Raw genomic sequence first — 20,073 nt, 5'->3', positions numbered from 1 at the left:
CCAGTTGGAGGTGCCCTTAGAGACCCTCTGGCCAAGTCCTTCTTACCAAGGTTCAGAATATGGGAGGGACTTGCCCAACATCACAGCCGGTTGGTGGCAGGGCCAGCACTGGAGCTCAGTGCCCCAGTGCGCAGTCCATGGCTCCAGTCAACGAGGTCCTCCCCTTCAAAGCCATCTTCCTCCGATTTTTGCAGCATTCAAGTCAACAATGCACAAAAATTGGAGTTCTCTCCACGCTAATAAAACTCCACGGAGGAAGAAAGACACAGCTGGGCCTCCCACCCCAAGGCCAGCCTGGGCCCCCAGTGATCTCCCACTTGCATTGTTCACTCTTGTCAAGGCATTCTGGAAACAGGTATCTTTTGGGACCTTGCTCAACAGCTGACAAAGGGAACTTTTTACTGTCAGTGTATCACCTCCTTTCCCCATACACACCCTTAAGGAAAAAAAAACTGAAATTTGGCTTTTAACTTCAGGAAGAAGGGCTGAGTTAGCTATCAGGAAGCTCTTTATGCCTCCGAGAACAGCAAACCGTAGGAAGAGTAACTCCGGGAGAATGTGACATCTCCTTTCAAGGCTGGTCCTGGATGGGTGGGGTGCTGCTCGGACCGGGGACAGGGGGATGGCCGGAATAGCGCGTGGGGGCAATGGTCGCAGACTGGCTCAGGGGAGGAGAGGCGCTCCGCGGAGCCGGGCAGCTTTCACCTAAATGTTTTGGTGGCGAGGGGGCGGCGCACTGCCCTAGGTAATGATAGGGCAGTCTGGGAGCCACGCGGAGGCTGCCCGTCGCGGTCGCGGCTACAAAGACAGCTTGGAGACCTCCCGCTTTCTTCCCTTGGGTACCAGCCCCACCCCTTCATACCCCCTCCCAGCACCCCCACCTCCGTCCCGCCTCGCCCCGCCCCCTCCTGGCCGCCCCAGCGCGCATGCTCTCTCCCCCCGCGGAGTAACCTGGAGATTTAAAAGCCGCCCGCTGGCGCGCGTGGGGGGAGGCGGGGGGGGGCAAGGTCGCACGCGCGGGCCCCGGGTGACAGCCGCGCGCCTCGGCCAGGTAGGGGCGCGCCCGCCCTTCTCCGCGGGGAGGGGGTCCCGGCGCGGGAAGGGGGGGGCGCTGCGCGGCCGAGCTCCGTGGTGTCTCGTGTTTTGCGCCCCGCGGGAGGGGGCCGCGCCGTGGCTGTCCCGGACCCGCGCGTCCAGCCCCGTGGGTCCCAGGGGAGCTGACGGGGCTGCGGGCGCCCAGGCGCGCCCCCTCTTCCTGCACCGGGCCGGCTGCGGGGTGCTCGGGTCTCCGCGGAGGCGGGCCGGGCTGGGCTGGAGGCGCCGGGTCCCCCGCGTCCCGGGCCGGGCAGCGGGGTGGGCGGGGAGAGGCGCCTCCCCGGAGCCCCGGGCCGGGCAGACGGCGGGCACAGCGGCCGCTCGCTCCTGTTGCCGCCTCCCGCGTCAGAGTTTTCTTTGGAAAGTTGCATTTATTTTCTTCCCTTGTCTCGGCTTCACCGGAAAGGGGCAGGATGAGTCACCGTGGCGCGCACAGTCCGGGACCTGGGAGCCGGGAAAGGGGTCGGCGGTCGGGACGACGCGGGGTGCTCGGGCGCGGGCCAACTTGCTTGGGGAGGAGTGAGGGGTTATTAAGGAGGGAAAGGTGGCTGAGCCCTTTCGGACGTTAGTCTTGGGGCTTGGCTCTGGGCAGAGAGTTGGGCTGGAGTGTGTGCCCCGTCCTGCGCCTCGGTTATTCCTCATGGGAGGAGGAAAAAGAGAGGGTGTCTTTATCCTTGCCTCCCGGGCTCAGGTAGGGATGGTGAGAATCCTGAGATCAGCAGACAGGTGTGATGAGGTGATATCTGGGCACCCACTACAGCTTCTCAGGGCTCTGGGCTTACGCATGGCAGGCCTGCTGGAGAGGGCCCCAGGGACCCGCAGGGTTGCTCCTGAGTGAGGGTCAGTCCTTCCTGTAGTCTCCTGTTCTCCCCAGGCGCTGCAGCCCTGTCAGTTGATCTTGCCCTTGGCCTCTGAATCAGTTTCCTCTTCCTGACAGACACCCTTGACCTGCTCAGCTTTCCCCCGCTCCCCAGGGCCACACCTTCCCCTTTCTTTTTTCCCAAGGGGCCAGAGTGGAGGGTAGGGAGGGGTTTGGCATGGTGGGTACCTGCTGAGGACTTGCCCTTCAGCTGTTACACGGACCCGATCCCAGTGGAGCAGGGACTAAGAATAGCCCAGCTGCTGTCTTGCTGCCCTGGAGTCTGCAGCCGGGCACAGCCAGTGGACCGGGGCCTAGAGTGACCCTTGCTGGGCTCCTGAAGGCGTTGCTCAGGGGTTGGGGTGAGGCCCTGGGGGCTTCTGGCTGCCTTTCATGATGCACGTAGCACTTCAGAGCAGGACAGCCTTGGTGTTGGACTCACCTGCCCAAGGCCTGGGGAACAGGCTGGCATATGGGGGTGGGGAGGGCAGGGCCAGGAAGCGTAGGCTGACGATTTCCTCAGGCTTCCCTACAGAGCAACTTCTAGGGTGTGAATACAAAGTTATTTGAGGTCACAGTCCTTTTTGTTGGATGGGTCTCATCCTCTCATTCCTCCCTTATCTCCTCCCCACAAGCTTGTCTGGAGCTGGGACTCTGTTGTTCTAAAAGTGCTCAGAAAAATGGAGCTCGAGTCAGCAGGATGAATCTGAAGGTACAGATACAGTTGTGGGTGAACGTACAGCTGTGGACATTCAGGCCCCACCTTAGTGGAGATGTGACTGGGGCGGGGTGGGGGGAGTTTTCCTTCGTACTCACGGGGTGTATAGTGAACTCGCCTGTTCCTCCTGGCTCTGAGGTGTCCCGAAGGAGGAGGTGGACAGTGATCCTTGGTGGCCCAGTGAGGTACCTCCAGGCCACTGGGTGGTGGGAGGATGGCATGGATTCCCCTCTCTCAGCCTGGGTAGGGCTCTGGAGTCAGAGAGGCAGGGATCGTCTCAGGACTCCAAAAGTGAAATTAAGCTCTATCATCTGGACCATTGGAGCCTGATAACACAGCATTATGGATAACAACGCAGACTGTCAGGTGTTTGTATCCTGGCTGCTCCAAACTGGCTGTGGGACAAAGGGCACGTTACTTAACCTCTCAAGTCTCAGTATCCCTGGCTGCAAAATGGGGTTGATAGTAATAATGATAATATCTACTCTGTAGCTTTGTTACTTATTAAATAATAAATAGAACAAATATATATGTAAATATATAATTATATATATCTAAAACGTAAAAGAAACACTATAGCTTTATTAAACCATACATATAGAGCACTGGACTGTGTGCCTGATAGGTAACAAGCGCTCAGTAAATATTAGCTGGTATTAACTATATCTACTATATCTACACCTGTGACCCAGTGGACAGCAGCACAGCCTGGGCATCTGTTCTTGGGTTCTCCTGTAGACCTTTGTTTCTTTGGGACCAAGGCCTCCTGGACTTCGGGGAGTAGGTATGACTCATTGAGACTGGCCTCTAGCACTCAGATGCCTGGGTCTGAATCCCATTTCCTCTTGCACAAGTTACTTCACCTCTCTGTGCTTCAACTTCCTCCTCTGTAAAATGAGGATAACAGTACCTGCCTGGCAGTATTGTGAGGCTTCAACGAGCTGATTAAAGCTCTGAGCCCAGCAGCTGCAAGTAAAAAGAGCTTGATAAATGTCAGCTGCTGTCATTCGGTAACAATGGAGGCAATCATTGTGGCTTACACTCAGGAACCAAAGTTTCTTAGCAAGGGAATGATACCATATACAACTGTACATAAACTGTGAATGACACATTTGCAGTTGAACTTGTGGTCTGGTGCAAAGAACACACCAGGACTTGATGTCCTGGTCTCTCCCCTGTCAATACTGTGTGTGGTTTGTTTTTTAATCAGTCCAGAAAGCCCTGCCCTGCCTATTCCCTCAAGATGGAAGAAAGTGCCGTGAAGCGATAGAGGTGAATATATATCCTGCAAGGCTGAGTGCCTTCTATGCAGAAAAGGTTATTTGTTCTGATTTTTGGAGAAGTTGTATGAGAGGGAGGGAGTGTTCTACTCTGTCCTCCCCACCCCCCCACAACCCTTGGGATACTTTGCACTGCTTTCTGGTGTCAAGAAGAAAAACCCAGCCTGGCTTTCTGTGAACAGTCAGTGGCCCTGTTTGTTGGATAGCAAGGGTGGAGGCTGGACCAGTTGGTACCAGGCCCAGTGTCTTGAATGCTGATGCCACTTGACTCCCAGCAAATAGAGCTGGAGTGTGGAGCTTTGTCCAGTGTATTAAGTGTCCCTGCTTGGGGGCAGGGGCTGGTGACAGAGCCATCACGGGATGGTCCTGATGTCTGGCCAGAACTTCCTGTTTAATCCCTTTTTCTGCTACGTGGTCTGTGTTTCCTCCTCCATGGGAAGAAGTCCACAGTTTTGTCACTGACCCTGAACGACTTGTGGGGCTTCTTGCGTCCGATGTTGGAGACAGGCCTATACCTCACCTGTTGGCCTTGGTTTCTGTGTCTGTAAAATGTAGATGATAATATTCACCTTGCAAAGTCATGGTGAGGATTAAATGAGATCGCCATATTTAGCAAGGAGCCTGCATAGACCAGGTGCTCAGTACAAGTTTGTTCCTTTCCCCTTCATTGTTAATTCTGGAGATCACTGTCTCTGGGAAGCTGGGATGAGCCAGCAAGAAGGAGGTTGAAGACTAGTCAAGGTTTGGGAGAAAGGGGTCCTTGACAGCTCGAGGTCCAGGCAGCCCTGGAGGAGGTGGAGGACTTGAGCTGGACAGGGTTCAGGTGAAAGGGAGAGGAGGTCCAGGGGAGGTCACTGGAACTGATGAGTACTTTGAAAGCAAAAATAGGCCCAGTGCTGATGAATAGCCCCGTCTTGGGCCCATGTCTCATGATTTGGGGTCTGGTATTCTTTGCACCACCCCTGACTGGGGAGGGGCTAAAAGGAGAGGTGGGTGCATATAGAAATCCCAGGCTCCAGCAGCTGTGTTTTGCAGACAGCTACCCTTTGCATAGTTCCTACCTACTGGTCTCTCACGGCTCAGCCTCCTCTGGGAAGCTCTGGAGGCACTGAAGATGTCCCACTGTAAGGACTTGGGTCTCAGCCCCTGTGCCACCTCATGGTGCTCTGGCTGCACCTCAGCCCTTCTTCTGAAGGCGCTGAAGTCTGTTGTTTCTGAATCCCCAGCCCCTTCACAGAGGGCTTGCACACGCCCGGAGCTCAGTAGCGGTGGGTTGGTAGGCTTTAGTCTCTTTGACATTTCTCTGGGGAAGGTGAGATTGTAATGCACTGAGGTACACTCTCTTCAAGGGTGGGCAAGGTAGGGCTCTTTAACAACAACAAAAAACCACATCTTTTTTGGAGGCCCCTCACGCCCTGCTCACCACTGAGTGGACTGTTTTGGAGAACACATCCCTAGGACTGAGTCCGGCCCAGAGCCCTCTGATGATAAATGGGGCTGGTCACAGACCTTAGGATAGCAGCGCTGAGAGAGCCTGGCCTCCTTCCTGTATCCGTCACCTTCTGAGGGAGGCCAGGCAGCAGGGAGGGGACAAGGATGTGCATGGCTGGGGAGAGCTGCCTGGTCTGGCTGACTGGCAAAGTTCAAGTTCACTAGGAGGGAGGCTGTTCAGGTTTCACTTTGCAGGAGCTGTAGGGAGCAAGGGGCGGGGGGAACTTCCCAGTGGCCTGAACGTGCCAAGCTCCCCATTCTCCTCCTGCGTTTCTCTGCCCCCACCCTGGGCCAAGGGATTTCTTGGTACCACTACCCCCACCTTGTAGGAGAGTGTTTATTGTGGCCCAAGTAGAGAAAGAATTTAGTTACTGATTTCTGCCAGGAACAGAGTCCAGCTCTGGGAAGGAGTAGGGAAGAGGGCAATTCTGCCCCCAGATGTCTTGGTTACTCGGATCAGTTTCAGGTGACCGCTGACCCTTGGCACTCTGTTGTACTGGAGCAATGTGTAGGCAGGTAAAGGATGGGGTAAGCGCAGCTGGGGAGCCCTTCTCTACCTGGTTCTCCTTGGCTCTCATTGGTGGAAGGCTATAACCGCCCCCCCCTCCCCACCAGTGCCATGTGGCCTTGTCAGTGAGCACTCAGTGGGCACCTGTCCCTGGTGAGCGCCCTGCCTGGGGCTGGGGGCGCGGGTGTGAGGTCACAAGGCTGCACAGTTGTAAAGAACCTTAGACAGCATCTAGACTAGCTCTCATTTTACAGGTGCAGGAGCTGAGTCCCAGAGAGGTAGAGTGGCTTATTCTAGGCTACACAGTTACAAGAGTTGCTGAAACTGGACTACACTGTCCAGGCTCCTACTTCAGTGCACTTTCTAGAATTTTCGAATGGTTTGAATTTTCCATTCAGCCCTTTTCACCTGTGCAACTTTGGGTGTGTTAATGAATTTCTGAGACTCCATTTTCATCCTTGTGAAATAGGAATATTAAATAATTTGTAGGATTGTACAAATGGTATGAATTAGAGAAGGTTTGGCAGGTACATGCAGACACCTCCTGGACGGTTAGCAGGTGTCAGCCGCCGTGATTATTTTCCCCGTGGCTGGGAACCACCCTGTCTCCTCACTGGGCTTGTTTATCCCACCTTCCCTTTCCCTTTGCAGCCTCCAGCACCAGGCAGGTCTGCTGAGTGACCTCTGCTCACCTGCCGGGCCAGCACCTGGGGACGCATTTACATTTTTGGCATTCCTCTTGCCTTTGGGGGCTGAAAGAGGCACTAGTGCCCGGGTGGGAGGCACGTGGGTGAGGGGGATGGAAGCTGAGAAGAGAATCGGTGTTGGTCCCCCTCCGACCTCTGCTGCTCCTGTTGGGAATGAGAAACCCCCTCCCAAGTTTCTCGGCTGAGGAAGCCCAGACAACTGAAGAAGTGGTTGCCAGAAACTTCCACATACTTCCTCCAGACACACTACACGACTAGGAAGTTGGTGGTATTAAGCTAAGTTGCCTCGCCTGTCAAATGGGTATACTCATCGTACACGCCTCGTCAGGCGGTTGGAAGATTAAAACGCTTGGAAGAGGGCCTAGCATGCAGTAAACCTCAGTGTTAGCTGCTGTTAGTAATTGCAGATGAGGAAACTGAGGTTTAGGGAGGTCAGTTAACAAGGTCACATAGTTACAGTGACATATGGAGATGGCATGCAAACCCATGCCAGACCTCGGTCACCCTATAGAATGCACTGGGTTCGGGAATGTCTGGGCTCCGAGGCCTGTGACACCTGGGGTGGGAGAGAGCTCCAGGTTGAAGAATACGGATTGTCTTGGTTTGGAGGGCACTTGGTCAAGGTGACCCCAAGTGACCTTGGGTCGTAGCTGTTTGCGGAAAGGAAGTCTGATTGGGAGACACAGTTGCCTGGAGTCAGATGTGTGTCTGTTTTGACCACCCGCAGGGGGTTGCCACGTGATTCTGGGAGGGGTGCTTCGCCTAGACCAGCCAAGGTGAGGGTCAGGCCAGCCCCAGAATTCCTGTCGCTGGACTGGAGAGGGGAGGGGAGATCGGAGCAGGCTCCAGGGACTGGCCGCTGTCCTTTCCCCTCCCCTTCCCCCAACCTCCTCTGGCATGTGTTTCCTTTCAGAAGCTGGGCTGGGGCTCTCAGACGGGGCAACAAAAGCAACTTCCCTCCAAGCCACTGCCACCTGTTGGGTTTTCATACATTGAGGGTGAGCGGGGGGAGGGAGCCGTTGCCCTTTTCCCAGTGTCTGCAGTGTGCCCCCTCTGCGCCCCCCGGGACTGGGATTCTCTTTGCTGCCCAGTGTGGCGGGGCTCGGGAGCTGGAGGGGGTGGGGGCCCGCAGCAGCTGGAAGGGGAATCGAGCGGGAAGGGGCCGGTGCTGGCAGCCGGGAGGGAGTTTGATGGATTACTCTGCAGGCCGAGAGGTTTCTCCCTAATCCCCCTTTGTGTCCCCGGCCTGCCAGCCCCTCACTCTCTCTGACAAGCTGCTAAGCAGAAGCCTTCCAGTCCGAGGGAAGAAAAGGCAGCGCCGCAGGGCGGACTCTAAATCCCTGGCCTCTGGGCCCTGGGGAGGCAGGAGCTAGGGAGCAAGTCTGGATGGGGGTGGGGCCTTCTCTCTGCTGATGTCGGGGTGGAGAGGTTGCACTCTGAGTGGGGTTCTCAGGTGTCTGTGGGAGCACTGGGAGGTTGTGGGTCTTCGCTCCTCGTGCAAATCACTGTTGCCTTCGGTAGGGTAGGCTTGGGGGGAGCAGACCCTTGCTTCTTTGGAGGTACGCGTTTGAGCTCAGAGAATCAAAGACGAAATATGTGTTGGAAGGCATGGAAGCCGTGCTTAGACTAGTCCTGTGTCCCGCTCTCCCTAGCTGCCCAGGCAGAAATTCCCACAGCTCAGCATCCCTGACGAGGGGGTCTGTCACGGTGGAGAGCTCATTTACTCACAAGGATGTTCATTTCCCGTCTGCTGTCTGGCCAGCGCAGGCTCTTTCTGGGCTGTCCCAAGACTCCTGTGGACCTGCCGTGAGGGCAGAGCTCATTTTGGGAGTGCCGTATGCTGGGTTTTCACGATGTAAGGCCAAGGGCACTGGTCCCCTAGGACTTCTTCTGTGCCCCCAACCTAGAGGATCTGGGAGAGCACAACTTGGAATGAGATTCTGGGGTCCAGCCCGCTGTGGAGGAACAGGGGTCCCCCTTCCCGTGCAGTCTCACGTCCTCTACCTGTGGGCTCCTCCCCACCTGCAGTCCTGGCCTGGGCCAGATGGCCCGGGCTGGGGTGTGCGTTAGGGAGATTGGCCTGGAGTGACCCCACCCCTTTCTGCACCTGAGTCATTATTCCTCGTGGCTGGCCTACCCCATCCCCAGTTTCCCTCTCTGCAGGGAGGGGCTTCCCAGTGGCCGCGTGAGAAAGAGCACAGTCTTTGTGAGTGTGGAGGGAGGACGCAGGGTCGTAGGCTCGCAGGGTCAGGGTGCGGCCGTTTGATGTGCCTGGCCGGCTGTGGGGACGCTGGCCCGCATAAAGAGGCCATAGAATTGCTGCCTGACACTGGCCCGCTGCGGGGCTGCCCCCAGCCCGGCTCCCTCTGACCTCTGTCCTTCAGCGGAGGGAATCTGCTCCCCCAGCTCCACCTCAGCCGCGAGGGGTGTCAGGAGCCCCTTTGAAAGCCCTCAAAGGCCTCTTTATATATCCATCTGACACTCCCTTCCCAGAGGAGCTACCAGGAGGTGCCTTTCCTCCTGCCTCCTCCACTCTTGAATTCTGGAGAAAGTTCAGGCCAAGTTTGTTCCTGTTGCTCAGTTTCATTTCCCTGTGCTCCCTGCTGAGGTAGCGGGGTGGGCAGGGATGCGGCATTCCAGCCCGGGAGGCTCTGTCCCATCCACTCACCACCTTTGAACCCTTAGGAGAGCTGCCCCCTCTGGGGGTCGGGCTGGAATTTCCTTGGTGCGTGGGGGGATGGGGGCAGGCATTAGGTCTTTCCTGTCTCTTCCGCCTCCCACTCCCAGGCTGCTTTCAGCCGTCTATCCTGTAGGTAAGCATTTCCCAGGCCCCTTCTCATGCTAGGGTGGGTGCTGGAGAGTTGCAGTGGAGCCTACAGCCTGCTCTGGGGGTGCACTCGAAGTCTCCCGGTGTCCGGAGCTGGGTAGGTAAAATGCAGGTTCCCCGAACGTGCCCACGGCTCTCAGTCTCCCAGGGCTGGAGCTCTGCTCCCCCAAGGGTGAGGGAAGATGGCCTGGAGCAGAGCTCCCTAAAGGTTCCCAGAAGTCTCGGGTTTCCTCCAGCTTTCTTGCTGTCCCGTTATCAGGGGGCCCAGAAAAGGGGGGAGATATTTGGACCTTGAGAGGGACTTGTCCTCCTTAGAAGGCTGCTTTCACAAGGTTAGGCCAGACTCCCCCTTTCAGGTACCTCCACTTCCCTCCTCTTCCCGCCCCCTCCCCACCAGGTGAGCACTCAGGGGCTGGCTCTTCTGGTTGAGCTTCTGTTTGCCGGACCGGGCGCTCCAGGAGCAGTGGGGCAGGAGGATCTGAGTCAGAAGCATCTCTGAGGCTGGAGGGGAGGGTTGGATCCTGTTTCCCCGTCTGTATTCCTGAGGAGGCGGGGGAGCCCCTGAAACAGAGGGACCCAACGGGGATCTGTCACTTTCAAGCTTTGGGAAGAAGTGTGCCCTGGGGCTGTAGATTGGAGTGGGTGTGACAAACTGCTTCCTGCTCCCCTCTGAACCTGGGACCCTGGGGCCTGGGCTTTTCTGTTTGTGTCCTTGGGAAGAAGGCCCTGGAGGGGCCGCTGGTGACGTGAGCTTGTGCTATGGGTGTCCTCTGTAGTTTCTTCCACGTGAGGGCTGGGGTGGGGATGCAGTGGGGGAGGTTGGGGCACTGGGGAAGCTGTAAGGAGGAGAAAGGGGGGACTTTGGAAGGGAGAGTATTCTTATGGGCTTGGACTTTTCTCGGGCACTTCTGGGCTGGGAAGAGTCAAGTCCGTGGTGGCGAGAGTGCCCAAAAGAGGGAGGACGGGCTCAGCAACCTAAGAGGAGAGGGGTGCAGAGCAGGGCTGGAGCCCGCCCACTTCCTACCCAACTCCTTTCAAGGAATTCCTTACCTGGCCCAGCCCCTGGTCACTGGGTAAAGCACCTCTGGGGGTGGAGAGAGGGACTGGGAAGGGGAAGCAGCTGGGCGGGGGAGGCGCTGGACTGTAGGAGGATTTTGCCTTTCTCCCTCGTGGGCTGTGGAGGTCCTGCTTGGTGCTGGGAGTGGGGAGCTGGATTAAGGGAGGGAGTAAGTCAGGTGGGGTGATTAACGTTTGCTGGAGAGCTGCAATTTATTTAAACCACAGGGAGCAACCAGGGCTTGGGTGCATGTTGTGGGAGAGGCTGCGTCTGATAAAGTCTGTTTACTCAGGGAGGACCTGGTCCCTTTAAAACCCAGGGCAGGTGAGTCTCCAAGGCCCTCCCAGACTTGGTGGAACTTGGGAGAGGCGGCTGCCTAGCCTTGTCTGAAGTCCCTTCCTTGGTCTATAAGCTGCAAAGCCCTGGAAGGCAGTTACGGAACGGACACATCTTACCCAGGATTGACGGCCGTCTGTTTTTTTGTGGCACAGCTCAGAGAGCAACCTACAACATGCTTCGTAACACAAAAGTCCCTCCGGGGCTTAGTGATATTTGAAACGATAAAAGAAGTTGAAGCACCAAGTCATGAGCTGCTGAGATTGGAAGAGGGCATGAGTGAGGGCCGAGGCTGCTCCAGGAAGGCTCTCGGGTGGGCCCAGGCCCTTGGCAGTAAACCTTGCACAGGAGCAGTGCTCTTCAACAGTGTCAATGGGGTTGAGTCGGTGAGGCCGGGGAGGGCACTCCAGACTCCAGCCATAAGTGGCGTGAAGCTCTGTCCACCCGTCTACGCCGCCATGGGATGGATGACAGGTTGGGGGACTAGGCCCCACCCTCTATACCTTCTCTGCATAGCTGACTTGATTTCCCCTCTTTTGTGGTCACTTGTAAAGAGCGGACTGCAGTGGGTGCCACAGTCAGGAAGCAAGACCTGGAGGCCCACTGCCTGTGGGTGGAGGACCCAGGGTGGGTACTCCCCTGGTGGGATGTGTCTGCACAGGAGGCCTAGCAGGAAGGGCTGTGGGGACGTCTGCTGAGAGTGGAGCCAGGTGGGGAGAGAGGAAGTCTGCCCCGGGGTCACTGACATCATCGCAGTGGCCGCCAGGTGGTGCGGTTTCATGCCCCTGTGAGGCTGGAACCTGGGACCGGTCCCACTGTCCCCTGACAGTTGAGCAGCGCGTGTGGGAATATGTCCTCCCCATGGACGTTGAGCATGGAGAGAAACTCAAGGTAGAGGTTTTCAGGCCTAGGTTCTTCCCGGGGAGCGCTTTTTTTTTTTTTTTTTTGCGGTACGTGGGCCTCTCACTGTTGTGGCCTCTCCCGTTGCGCAGCACAGGCTCCAGACGCGCAGGCTCAGCGGCCATGGCTCACAGGCCCAGCCGCTCCGCGGCATGTGGGATCTGCCCAGACCAGGGCACGAACCCGTGTCCCTTGCATCGGCAGGCGGACTCTCAACCACTGCGCCACCAGGGAAGCCTGGGGAGCGCTTTTTAAGTGGTTTCAGTGAGAGGTTAAAACCCAACCCGACGAACCACAGCCTCTCTGGTCTTCCTCCTTGCCCTCGTCCTTGGGGTGGAGTTATGGTGCAGCATGGCTTGTGGCCAGGTAGTATGGAAGAGGAAGTGTGACTCTTAACGAAGGGGAATTGAACAGCCCAGCTTTGGGAAGTAGAGAGAGAAAAGCGAACAAACCAGGCCTGGCAGAGGGTCTCCAGGGGGCACCTTGGTAAACAGTGCCTCGGGAACTGGGAATTCAGTTGGTTTGATTTTTTTTTTCCTTCAATACTAGGAAACAAGGGCAATTGCAAAGATATTCCAAAACAGAGAATTACTGACATCTAGTTGGCTCTGGAGTGTACTGAGGTTTAAAAATCATATTTACCTTATGAATATGTCAACCTTAGGCTAGTATTAACATGCACTTCCTGATTGGCCAGTAGGGAGTGACACCTGGGTGGCAGGGCCACACCATCAGCCCGGGAGTGAACAAGATTCAGAATTCAGAGCAAATCCTGGAGATCAGATTCACGGGAATCTCTGTGTGTGTGATTGTCCCAGCTCTTTTAGGATCTGAGTATTGAGTTATGTCCCCACTGAGGCACCCCACGACGACAGACAGGCGGTTAGCATGGCTGAGAAACTAGACCTGCACGGAGGGCCCGCAGAAATGGGTTTCTGGCTGAGTCCTACGCGGTCGGTGGCAGCGAGGAGGAGAGGCCTAGGCGTCTGGAGCAAGGCTGAGATGGAGCAGTCCTGGAGTGTGTGAACAGGCCGGAGCCCTACCCGCCTGGCGCATCATGGTCCAGAGGCTGGGGGTGAGCCGCCTGCTGCGGCATCGGAAAGCCCAGCTCCTGCTGGTCAACCTGCTGACCTTCGGCCTGGAGGTGTGCCTGGCTGCGGGTATCACCTACGTGCCACCCCTGCTGTTGGAAGTGGGGGTAGAGGAGAAGTTCATGACCATGGTGCTGGGTGAGTCCCTACATCCTCCTTCTCTCCTGCTCCAGATATGTGTCCCCTGGGGAAGTAGGGCGACAGGGCCTCTGCTCAAAGAGCTGCTTGGAGGCAGAGGTGGCTGCCTGCTGTCCCTGAGCCTGGTGGGTCAGCCTGGCTGGGGAGGGGGTGACCCTGGGCTGAGGGGGTCTGAGAGAAACAAAAGGGTACAGGGACGTTCCCTGGTGACCTCTGTATCTCTGGTCCCTACGCCATGCATGGCCCACAGGAGACACTGGAGAAACTGCCCTTTGTAATTCCTATCTGTGGTCTCATTTAATTCCTGCAGCAACGCTTTGAGGTTACCCATTTCACAGAGAGGATGATGGAAGCTAATAAGCCGTCAGGTGACTTAGGCCGCTGGACGGTAGCTTAGCTGCTGATTAGGAGGGTCGGGACCACCCTCGGCCCCCACTGCCAGGGCTCTTTCTTGCCGCTAGGGCAGGGGCTGGGCTCCTAACTGCGGCCGAATTCTGTAAAAGCCACGGAGGGCAAATGTCACCATCATGTGACTCCCAGGAAGAGGGGGCTCTGTCAGGATGACAGGCTCTGGGGTCCGACTGCCCGTTGAAACCGTGCCTCTGCACAGCGATCACCGGTCAGTTGGGGCACCAGTGATCCTAGTTGTGAGCAGTAAATTGGGGTCCTGTGAAGTACTCAGCACAGCCCCAGGACACAGTGGGCCCTCCGTGGGATATCATCCTCATTTCCATCCTTCTCGAGGCAGTTGGTACCCTTCCCCCTGCCCCTTCTGGGCCCCAGCCTCCAGCTCATACTACTTGCCCTCCTTGCAGGCATCGGTCCGGTGCTGGGTCTGGTCTCGGTCCCGCTCCTAGGCTCGGCCAGCGACCACTGGCGTGGGCGCTATGGTCGCCGGAGGCCCTTCATCTGGGCCCTGTCCCTGGGCGTCCTGCTGAGCCTCCTCCTCATCCCGAGGGCCGGCCGGCTGGCGGGGCTGCTGTGCCCGGACACCAGGCCCCTGGAGCTGGCGCTGCTGATCCTGGGCGTGGGGCTGCTGGACTTCTGTGGCCAGGTGTGTTTCACGCCGCTGGAGGCCCTCCTCTCTGACCTCTTCCGGGACCCAGACCACTGTCGCCAGGCGTTCTCCGTCTACGCCTTCATGATCAGCCTGGGGGGCTGCCTGGGCTACCTTCTGCCTGCCATCGACTGGGATGCCAGTGCCCTGGCCCCCTACCTGGGCACCCAGGAAGAGTGCCTCTTCGGTCTGCTCGCCCTCATCTTCCTCACGTGCATGGCAGCCACACTGTTTGTGGCTGAGGAGGCAGCGCTGGGCCCAGCCGAGCCCGTGGAAGGGCTGTCGGTCCCGTCTGTCCCACCCCACTGCTGCCCGTGCCACGCCCGCCTGGCCTTCTGGAACCTGCGCGCCCTCTTTCCCCGGCTGCACCAGCTCTGTTGCCGCATGCCTCGCACCCTACGCCGACTCTTCGTGGCCGAGCTGTGCAGTTGGATGGCATTCATGACCTTCACACTGTTTTACACAGACTTTGTGGGCGAGGGGCTATACCAGGGTGTGCCCAGGGCTGAGCCAGGCACCGAGGCCCGGAGACACTATGATGAAGGTAAGGCTTTGGCAGCCCGGGGCCCTGTTGTGGGAGCTGCCCTCCCGTGGATGTTCGGGTGCAGGGAGATGCCCACAGCCTGTGCCTGGGCTGGAAGCTGTGCCTTGGGCCCCGATTTCCCCATCAGGCCGATGGCCCCGTGTGCAGCCTGCGTGTGCAGCTGCTCAAGGAGCGAGTGGCTTTGCTGCAGTCGCAGCAGGGCCTTGGGCTGATCGGGGAGTTTGATCAGGCATTGCCCCAACTTGATGGAGGACGAGGCTGGGCTTGTTTAAGGTCCAGAAGCTGGGCCTTGGGTTCGCCTGGCCCGAACTTCAGTGTGCCCTTTGCTCCCCTACTGACTTTCCAAATCGCCTTGCCAGCCCCTTCCAGCTCAGGCGTCTGGAATTCTATCTTGGAGCAGAAATGTCTTTGTGTTCCCTCTACCTCTCCTGACAGGCTGAGCACAGCCAGCCCTTAGAACATCTTCCTCTGCCCTTAGCCCGTGGCTTTGGCCACATTCCCTGAGGTAGTGGAAGAACTTACACCCCCGTTGCTATGGGCAGGGCAGGGGATGCTGGGGAGCAGTTCCGGAAAATAAGTGGAAGAACTTACACCCCCGTTGCTATGGGCAGGGCGGGGGATGCTGGGGAGCAGTTCCGGAAAATAGCAGGTCTTGGGCAGCAGGTGCCTGTGGCTCCTGATTCTGAGCACCCCTCCCCCCTCATGGTATTGGGTCCTTTTTCCCTACCCCCTGTCTGATGGCCTCTTCCCCCTCCCCACTCCAGGGGTCCGGATGGGCAGCCTGGGGCTGTTCCTGCAGTGTGCTATCTCCCTGCTCTTCTCTCTGGTCATGGACCGGCTGGTGCAGCGATTCGGCACCCGGGCAGTCTATCTGGCCAGCGTTGTGGCTTTCCCCGTGGCTGCCGGCGCCACGTGCCTGTCCCGCAGCGTGGTGGTGGTGACCGCTTCAGCTGCCCTCACTGGGTTCACCTTCTCTGCCCTGCAGATCCTGCCGTACACGCTAGCGTCCCTCTATCACCGGGAGAAGCAGGTACTCGCCCTGGCCGCTGAGTGGAGTGGGGTGGAGGGGCAGCTGACCAGCCCAGGACCGGTGTCTGGCAAGAGAAGCTAGAGAAGGAATTCTTTGATCAGAGAGGAAGCCTGTTGTAGCCCCAGGGCCAGAGACTTGGGCTGCGGAAGGAGGGTGTAGATTAGATTCTGGGAATGACTTCCTGGTGTCAGGACTATAAAGCACTTAAAGTGGATGATTGCAGGAAATGTGAAATCCTTCTCTGGAAATCCTGAAGAATCAGGCTAGCAGAAGGCCTCAGTCAGGGCTGAGTTGTTCTGTGCAGAGGCAGGGGACTGGATCAGATGACCTCTGGGGCACCCGGCTTCAGCAGCCAGTGAGTGGGAAAGGTCTGGTGTGGGCCACGCCTCTCCTTATTCCGGGGGGACCTTGTGAGTGACCCAAACCTTGCTTTGGTTTCGGAGATGGGGAAAGCTCCCTACCGCCCCTTCCCCTCTTTTGGTTTGTCTTCCTTTTCTGTTTAATTCTCTCTTTTCTTTTCCTGCCTCACTCCTTTGCCTCGTCCCCTCCCCCCGCCCCCATGGCGGATCTCTGAGCCTGATGCGCCTGACACCGCTCGCCTGGGCACTGTGTAAGTTGGGGGGCCTCCTTCCTGCTCAGCCCCACACTAACCAGCCCCTCCAGGGGCCCCCTTCTCTGGGAAGCCTCCTGACCAGGCTGTGTGGTCACCTTTGTTGTCTCCATTGGCCTCACTGAGCTACAGCCCTGGGTGCAGAGCTCTGCCCAGAGGGCAAGAAGTTGGGGCGTCCCAAGGAAAAAGAGATGCAGCCTGGCTTCTAGACTGTAGGAAAGACATAGTCTGCCCCTTGTAGGACATGGGTGGGGTAACTGCGAGGCTGGTTAAGCGAATAGGTAGCTGCAGGGGTGGGGGTGGAGGTGGGGCTTTGGGTTGGGGGTGGAGGTGGGGCTTTGGGTTGGGGGAAGCTGGTCTCCGAGTCCCCTGTCAGTGCATTGAGAACCTTCATCATCCTCCACGCTCTCCCGCCCTGGTTGGGCTGGTGTCCAGAAGCCAGGCTTGGGCATGTGCCAGGGAACGTGCCGAGCTGGTGGTCTTCCCTTCAGGCTGAGAACACGTCTGTCCCCAGGGGCCTCTCCAAGCTTCAGCCACACTGATCTTTTGTGGGGTGGCAGGCAGGAGGTGAGGTTCCAGGCATGGTTGGCCCCGCACCCCATCTACGTCTGCTTTGTCCACTTCTGGCTGCACCACGAGCCTTGGGATTCCCTGGTGTCAGGCTTGAGCTCTGCTGTGGCTCCCAGCGCTAATGCAGCTGACCCTGAGAGCTCTGTGTTAGGCACTAGTGGGCCTTGGAAAAGCGGTCAGATGAGTTCTGGCCTCGTCCTTAGATAGGAGGGAGGCTCTGGGACATGGCGGGCAGGGCAGGGGCAGGTCACACTGATCCAAGGCAGACAGTGAGAGGGAACAAGAAGGCTTCGGCCTCAGCACAGCTGGACCATGGGAGTCGGGAAGAGGGCGATTCTTTCTGTTCCTCGCTTCCTCTAGGCTGAGTCTGAGGACCCTCCCTGCCCCAGGCTGGGGCCGCAGACCTCACAGTAGGGCAGCAACTATAGCCTGGGCCTGGGACCCACAGTGGGAAGGGAGCGTCTTTCTCTGGTCTCTCTGGAGGTTGACAAGGGTGTCCCAGTAGTGAGGTGGTAGGGGCAGAAGGAAGAGGGTTAGGAGCATCTGTGTGGGGCTTTGGGGCCTTCGGGGCCCCACCTTTGGACTTTGTTCCTCTGCTCTGACCTGTCTCTCTGCCCACCTGTCTTCGTTCTTCTGTGTCTTTCCTTTTCCTTGGGGTTCTGTTCTCTTCCTAACCTGCAGTACTGAGTTTGTCTGTCACTTACTGATTCTAGGAGAGGCTAGAGGAGACCTAGACTTCTGGTTTCAGATGTCCCCTCCTGCCCCCCTGCCCCCCTTCTGAGGAGAATCCTCACTAGACCCGGACCAAGCAAGGTCTGCTCAGTTTTCTGACCTGCTGCCCGATTTTCATTAAGGCCTCGTGCCTGGTTTCTTCTAGCCCCTGGGATAAAGGCCAGGGCCTGTTCTCCTAGTTGGGGGATCCCATGCTTGGGTACATACCTGTCCTTGTGTGTTCCCCTCCCCCCAGGTTTTCCTGCCCAAATACCGCGGAGATGATGGAGGTGGTACCAGTGAGGACAGCCTGATGACCAGCTTCTCGCCGGGCCCTAAGGCCGGATCTCCCTTCCCCAATGGACACGCGGGTGCTGGAGGCAGCGGCCTGCTCCCTCCTCCACCTGCACTCTGCGGAGCCTCTGCCTGCGATGTCTCCATGCGTGCAGTGGTGGGCGAGCCACCGGAGGCCAGGGTTGTTCCGGGCCGGGGCATCTGCCTGGACCTTGCCGTCCTGGACAGTGCCTTCCTGCTGTCCCAGGTGGCCCCGTCTCTGTTTATGGGCTCCATTGTTCAGCTCAGCCAGTCTGTCACTGCCTATATGGTGTCGGCTGCAGGTCTGGGTCTGGTTGCCATTTACTTTGTCACACAGGTGGTATTTGACAAGAGCGACTTGGCCAAATACTCTGTGTAGAGTACTTCCAACCCACTGAGGGAGGACCTGCCTCACTGGGTCCCAGCTCTCCCTATTCCAGTCCCCCGTTGGCCCGGTAGGGCTGTGGGCTGGCCTTCCAGTTTCTATTGCTGCCAAAGTGGTGTGGCTCTCTGCTGCCGCCCTGTGGCAGTGAGGTGTATAGCTGCACAAGTAGGGGACTGGGGCTTCTTCCCTCCCACCTCTCCTCAGTCTTTAGGGCTGGCTGACTGGAAGCTCTCCAGCAGGCTTTAGTCTGGACTTCCACAAGGAAAGAAGGGCAGGGCATTTAATTAACTCTGTGCACTGGAATGCAGGACTCTGCCGGGGGATCACCCAGGCTCAGGGTTAACAGCTAGTGTCCTGGTTGAGAAATACCCAGAGAAGGGATTTGGGGAGCTGAGTGAACTCAGCCACCTCGTCTCCTACAACCAAGGCCTCTTATCCCATAGGTTCTCCCAGTGTCGCTCTTGCATGGGAGTTTGTGATGTGAAACGGCTCCTCTACAGGATTTGAAAGTATGAAAGTTATTGGGGGACGCGGTCCCGAGGGGAGAAGGGAAGCTGCCTAGCCCCACAGCGCCACCTCTCTCCTGTTCCCCCTCCCCTGCATTTTATTAGGATTTGGCTTGTTGGCGCCTGTGTTGCCATCACAGGGACACGGGTTTTTAAATAATTAACTTATTTATTTAAGTAGAAGGGGAATCAAGGTGTTTAGGGGTTGGGTAGGATGAGATCCCTAATGACTAGGTCCCCTGAGACGATTGGTTATTGGGCTGAGAATTGTCAGAATCTCCTTCTCCTGGAGTGATTGGTCTGGCCCCAGAACTGCCTAACCCTGAGCCTGGAAGCTCTGCTTACCCCAACTGATATCCCAAATCCTGTTACCCAAGGCGGGGAGGGCTGGGGAAATGTGAAGGGTGGGGCTTCAGGTCTCAGCAGCCTCCGTAGCCTCACCTCCCCTCTTGGCCCTGCCGCCCCCCCAGCTCCCCTCTGCTCCCTCTAGGACTGGGCTGATGAAGGAGCTGCCCAACCCCACCTTTCCCCACTGGCTCCACAGCCCTCTCCTTGGGGCTGTTTTGGGACCAGAAGCACAGAGTGTGGCTCCTTGAGCCTTTATCCGTCTCAGCCCCCAGGGCATATCTGTGCTTGGGGAATCTAGCACAGAAACTCAGGAGCACCCCCTGCCTGGGCTAAGGAGGTCTTATCTCCGGGGGCTTTAAGTGCTGTTTGCAATAATGTTATGTCTTATTTATTTAGTGGAGTAAATATTTTATACTGTATGTGAGCAATCAGAGTATAATGTTTATGGTGATGAAATTAAAGCCTTCTTATATGTTTAATTGGTCTTTGTGTCTTTTCTGAGCGGAAAAGACCAAATCTCTCTCAAATTATCCTCAGCTTCCTTCTCATCAGGACCGTTTTTTGGCAGCTTCAGTTCCCAGCACCACCAGCAGGTGGAGCCATAGACCAACACTCTTTTGTCCTTTGGCGATTGGGTGTGGCTGTGCTTCCCCAGAATTGGGGCGTCCCTTTGAAGGTGAGGGAGAGGGCGGGAGAGTAAGAAGTATAGAGAGTGGGGGCATTTTCCTTCTCAAATGGCTCGCGGTGTGGCCAAGGAGATGGAGCAAGCACCCATTATCAACCACAGCAATAGGAAGCCCCTGGCATGTATGGGTGAGGATTGGACACCACTGTGCCTCGGTTCCCACCCTTTCCCACCTCCTTCACCCTTCCTGCCAGGCTCAAGTCAAGGTCAGTCTTCTCAGCCTTGCCATTTCCTCATCCCTCCAAACTTCACCGGCCTTCCTGTCCCTTAAATTCAAGTGGTCAGTATAGTTAACACCCTAGGCA

At 57.3% G+C, this 20,073-nt stretch overlaps 1 protein-coding gene across 1 annotated transcript; it reads left to right on the top strand.

The window, feature by feature from the left end:
* Positions 1-942: 942 nt before the first annotated feature.
* On the top strand, positions 943-19,562 carry SLC45A3 (solute carrier family 45 member 3). The gene is made up of 5 exons (XM_060142102.1): positions 943-1,051; positions 12,597-13,007; positions 13,823-14,608; positions 15,373-15,638; positions 17,786-19,562. Exons 2-5 carry the CDS (start codon positions 12,836-12,838, stop codon positions 18,221-18,223), a joined length of 1,662 nt encoding a protein of 553 aa, XP_059998085.1. The 5' UTR covers positions 943-1,051; positions 12,597-12,835; the 3' UTR covers positions 18,224-19,562.
* The last annotated feature ends 511 nt before the right edge of the window (positions 19,563-20,073 follow it).

Source organism: Lagenorhynchus albirostris, chromosome 2 (assembly GCF_949774975.1).
Source record: "Lagenorhynchus albirostris chromosome 2, mLagAlb1.1, whole genome shotgun sequence".
Lineage (NCBI taxonomy): Eukaryota > Metazoa > Chordata > Mammalia > Artiodactyla > Delphinidae > Lagenorhynchus > Lagenorhynchus albirostris.
The sequence above is the reverse complement of the archived record's forward strand: the minus strand, read 5'-3'. Positions and strand labels throughout refer to the sequence as shown.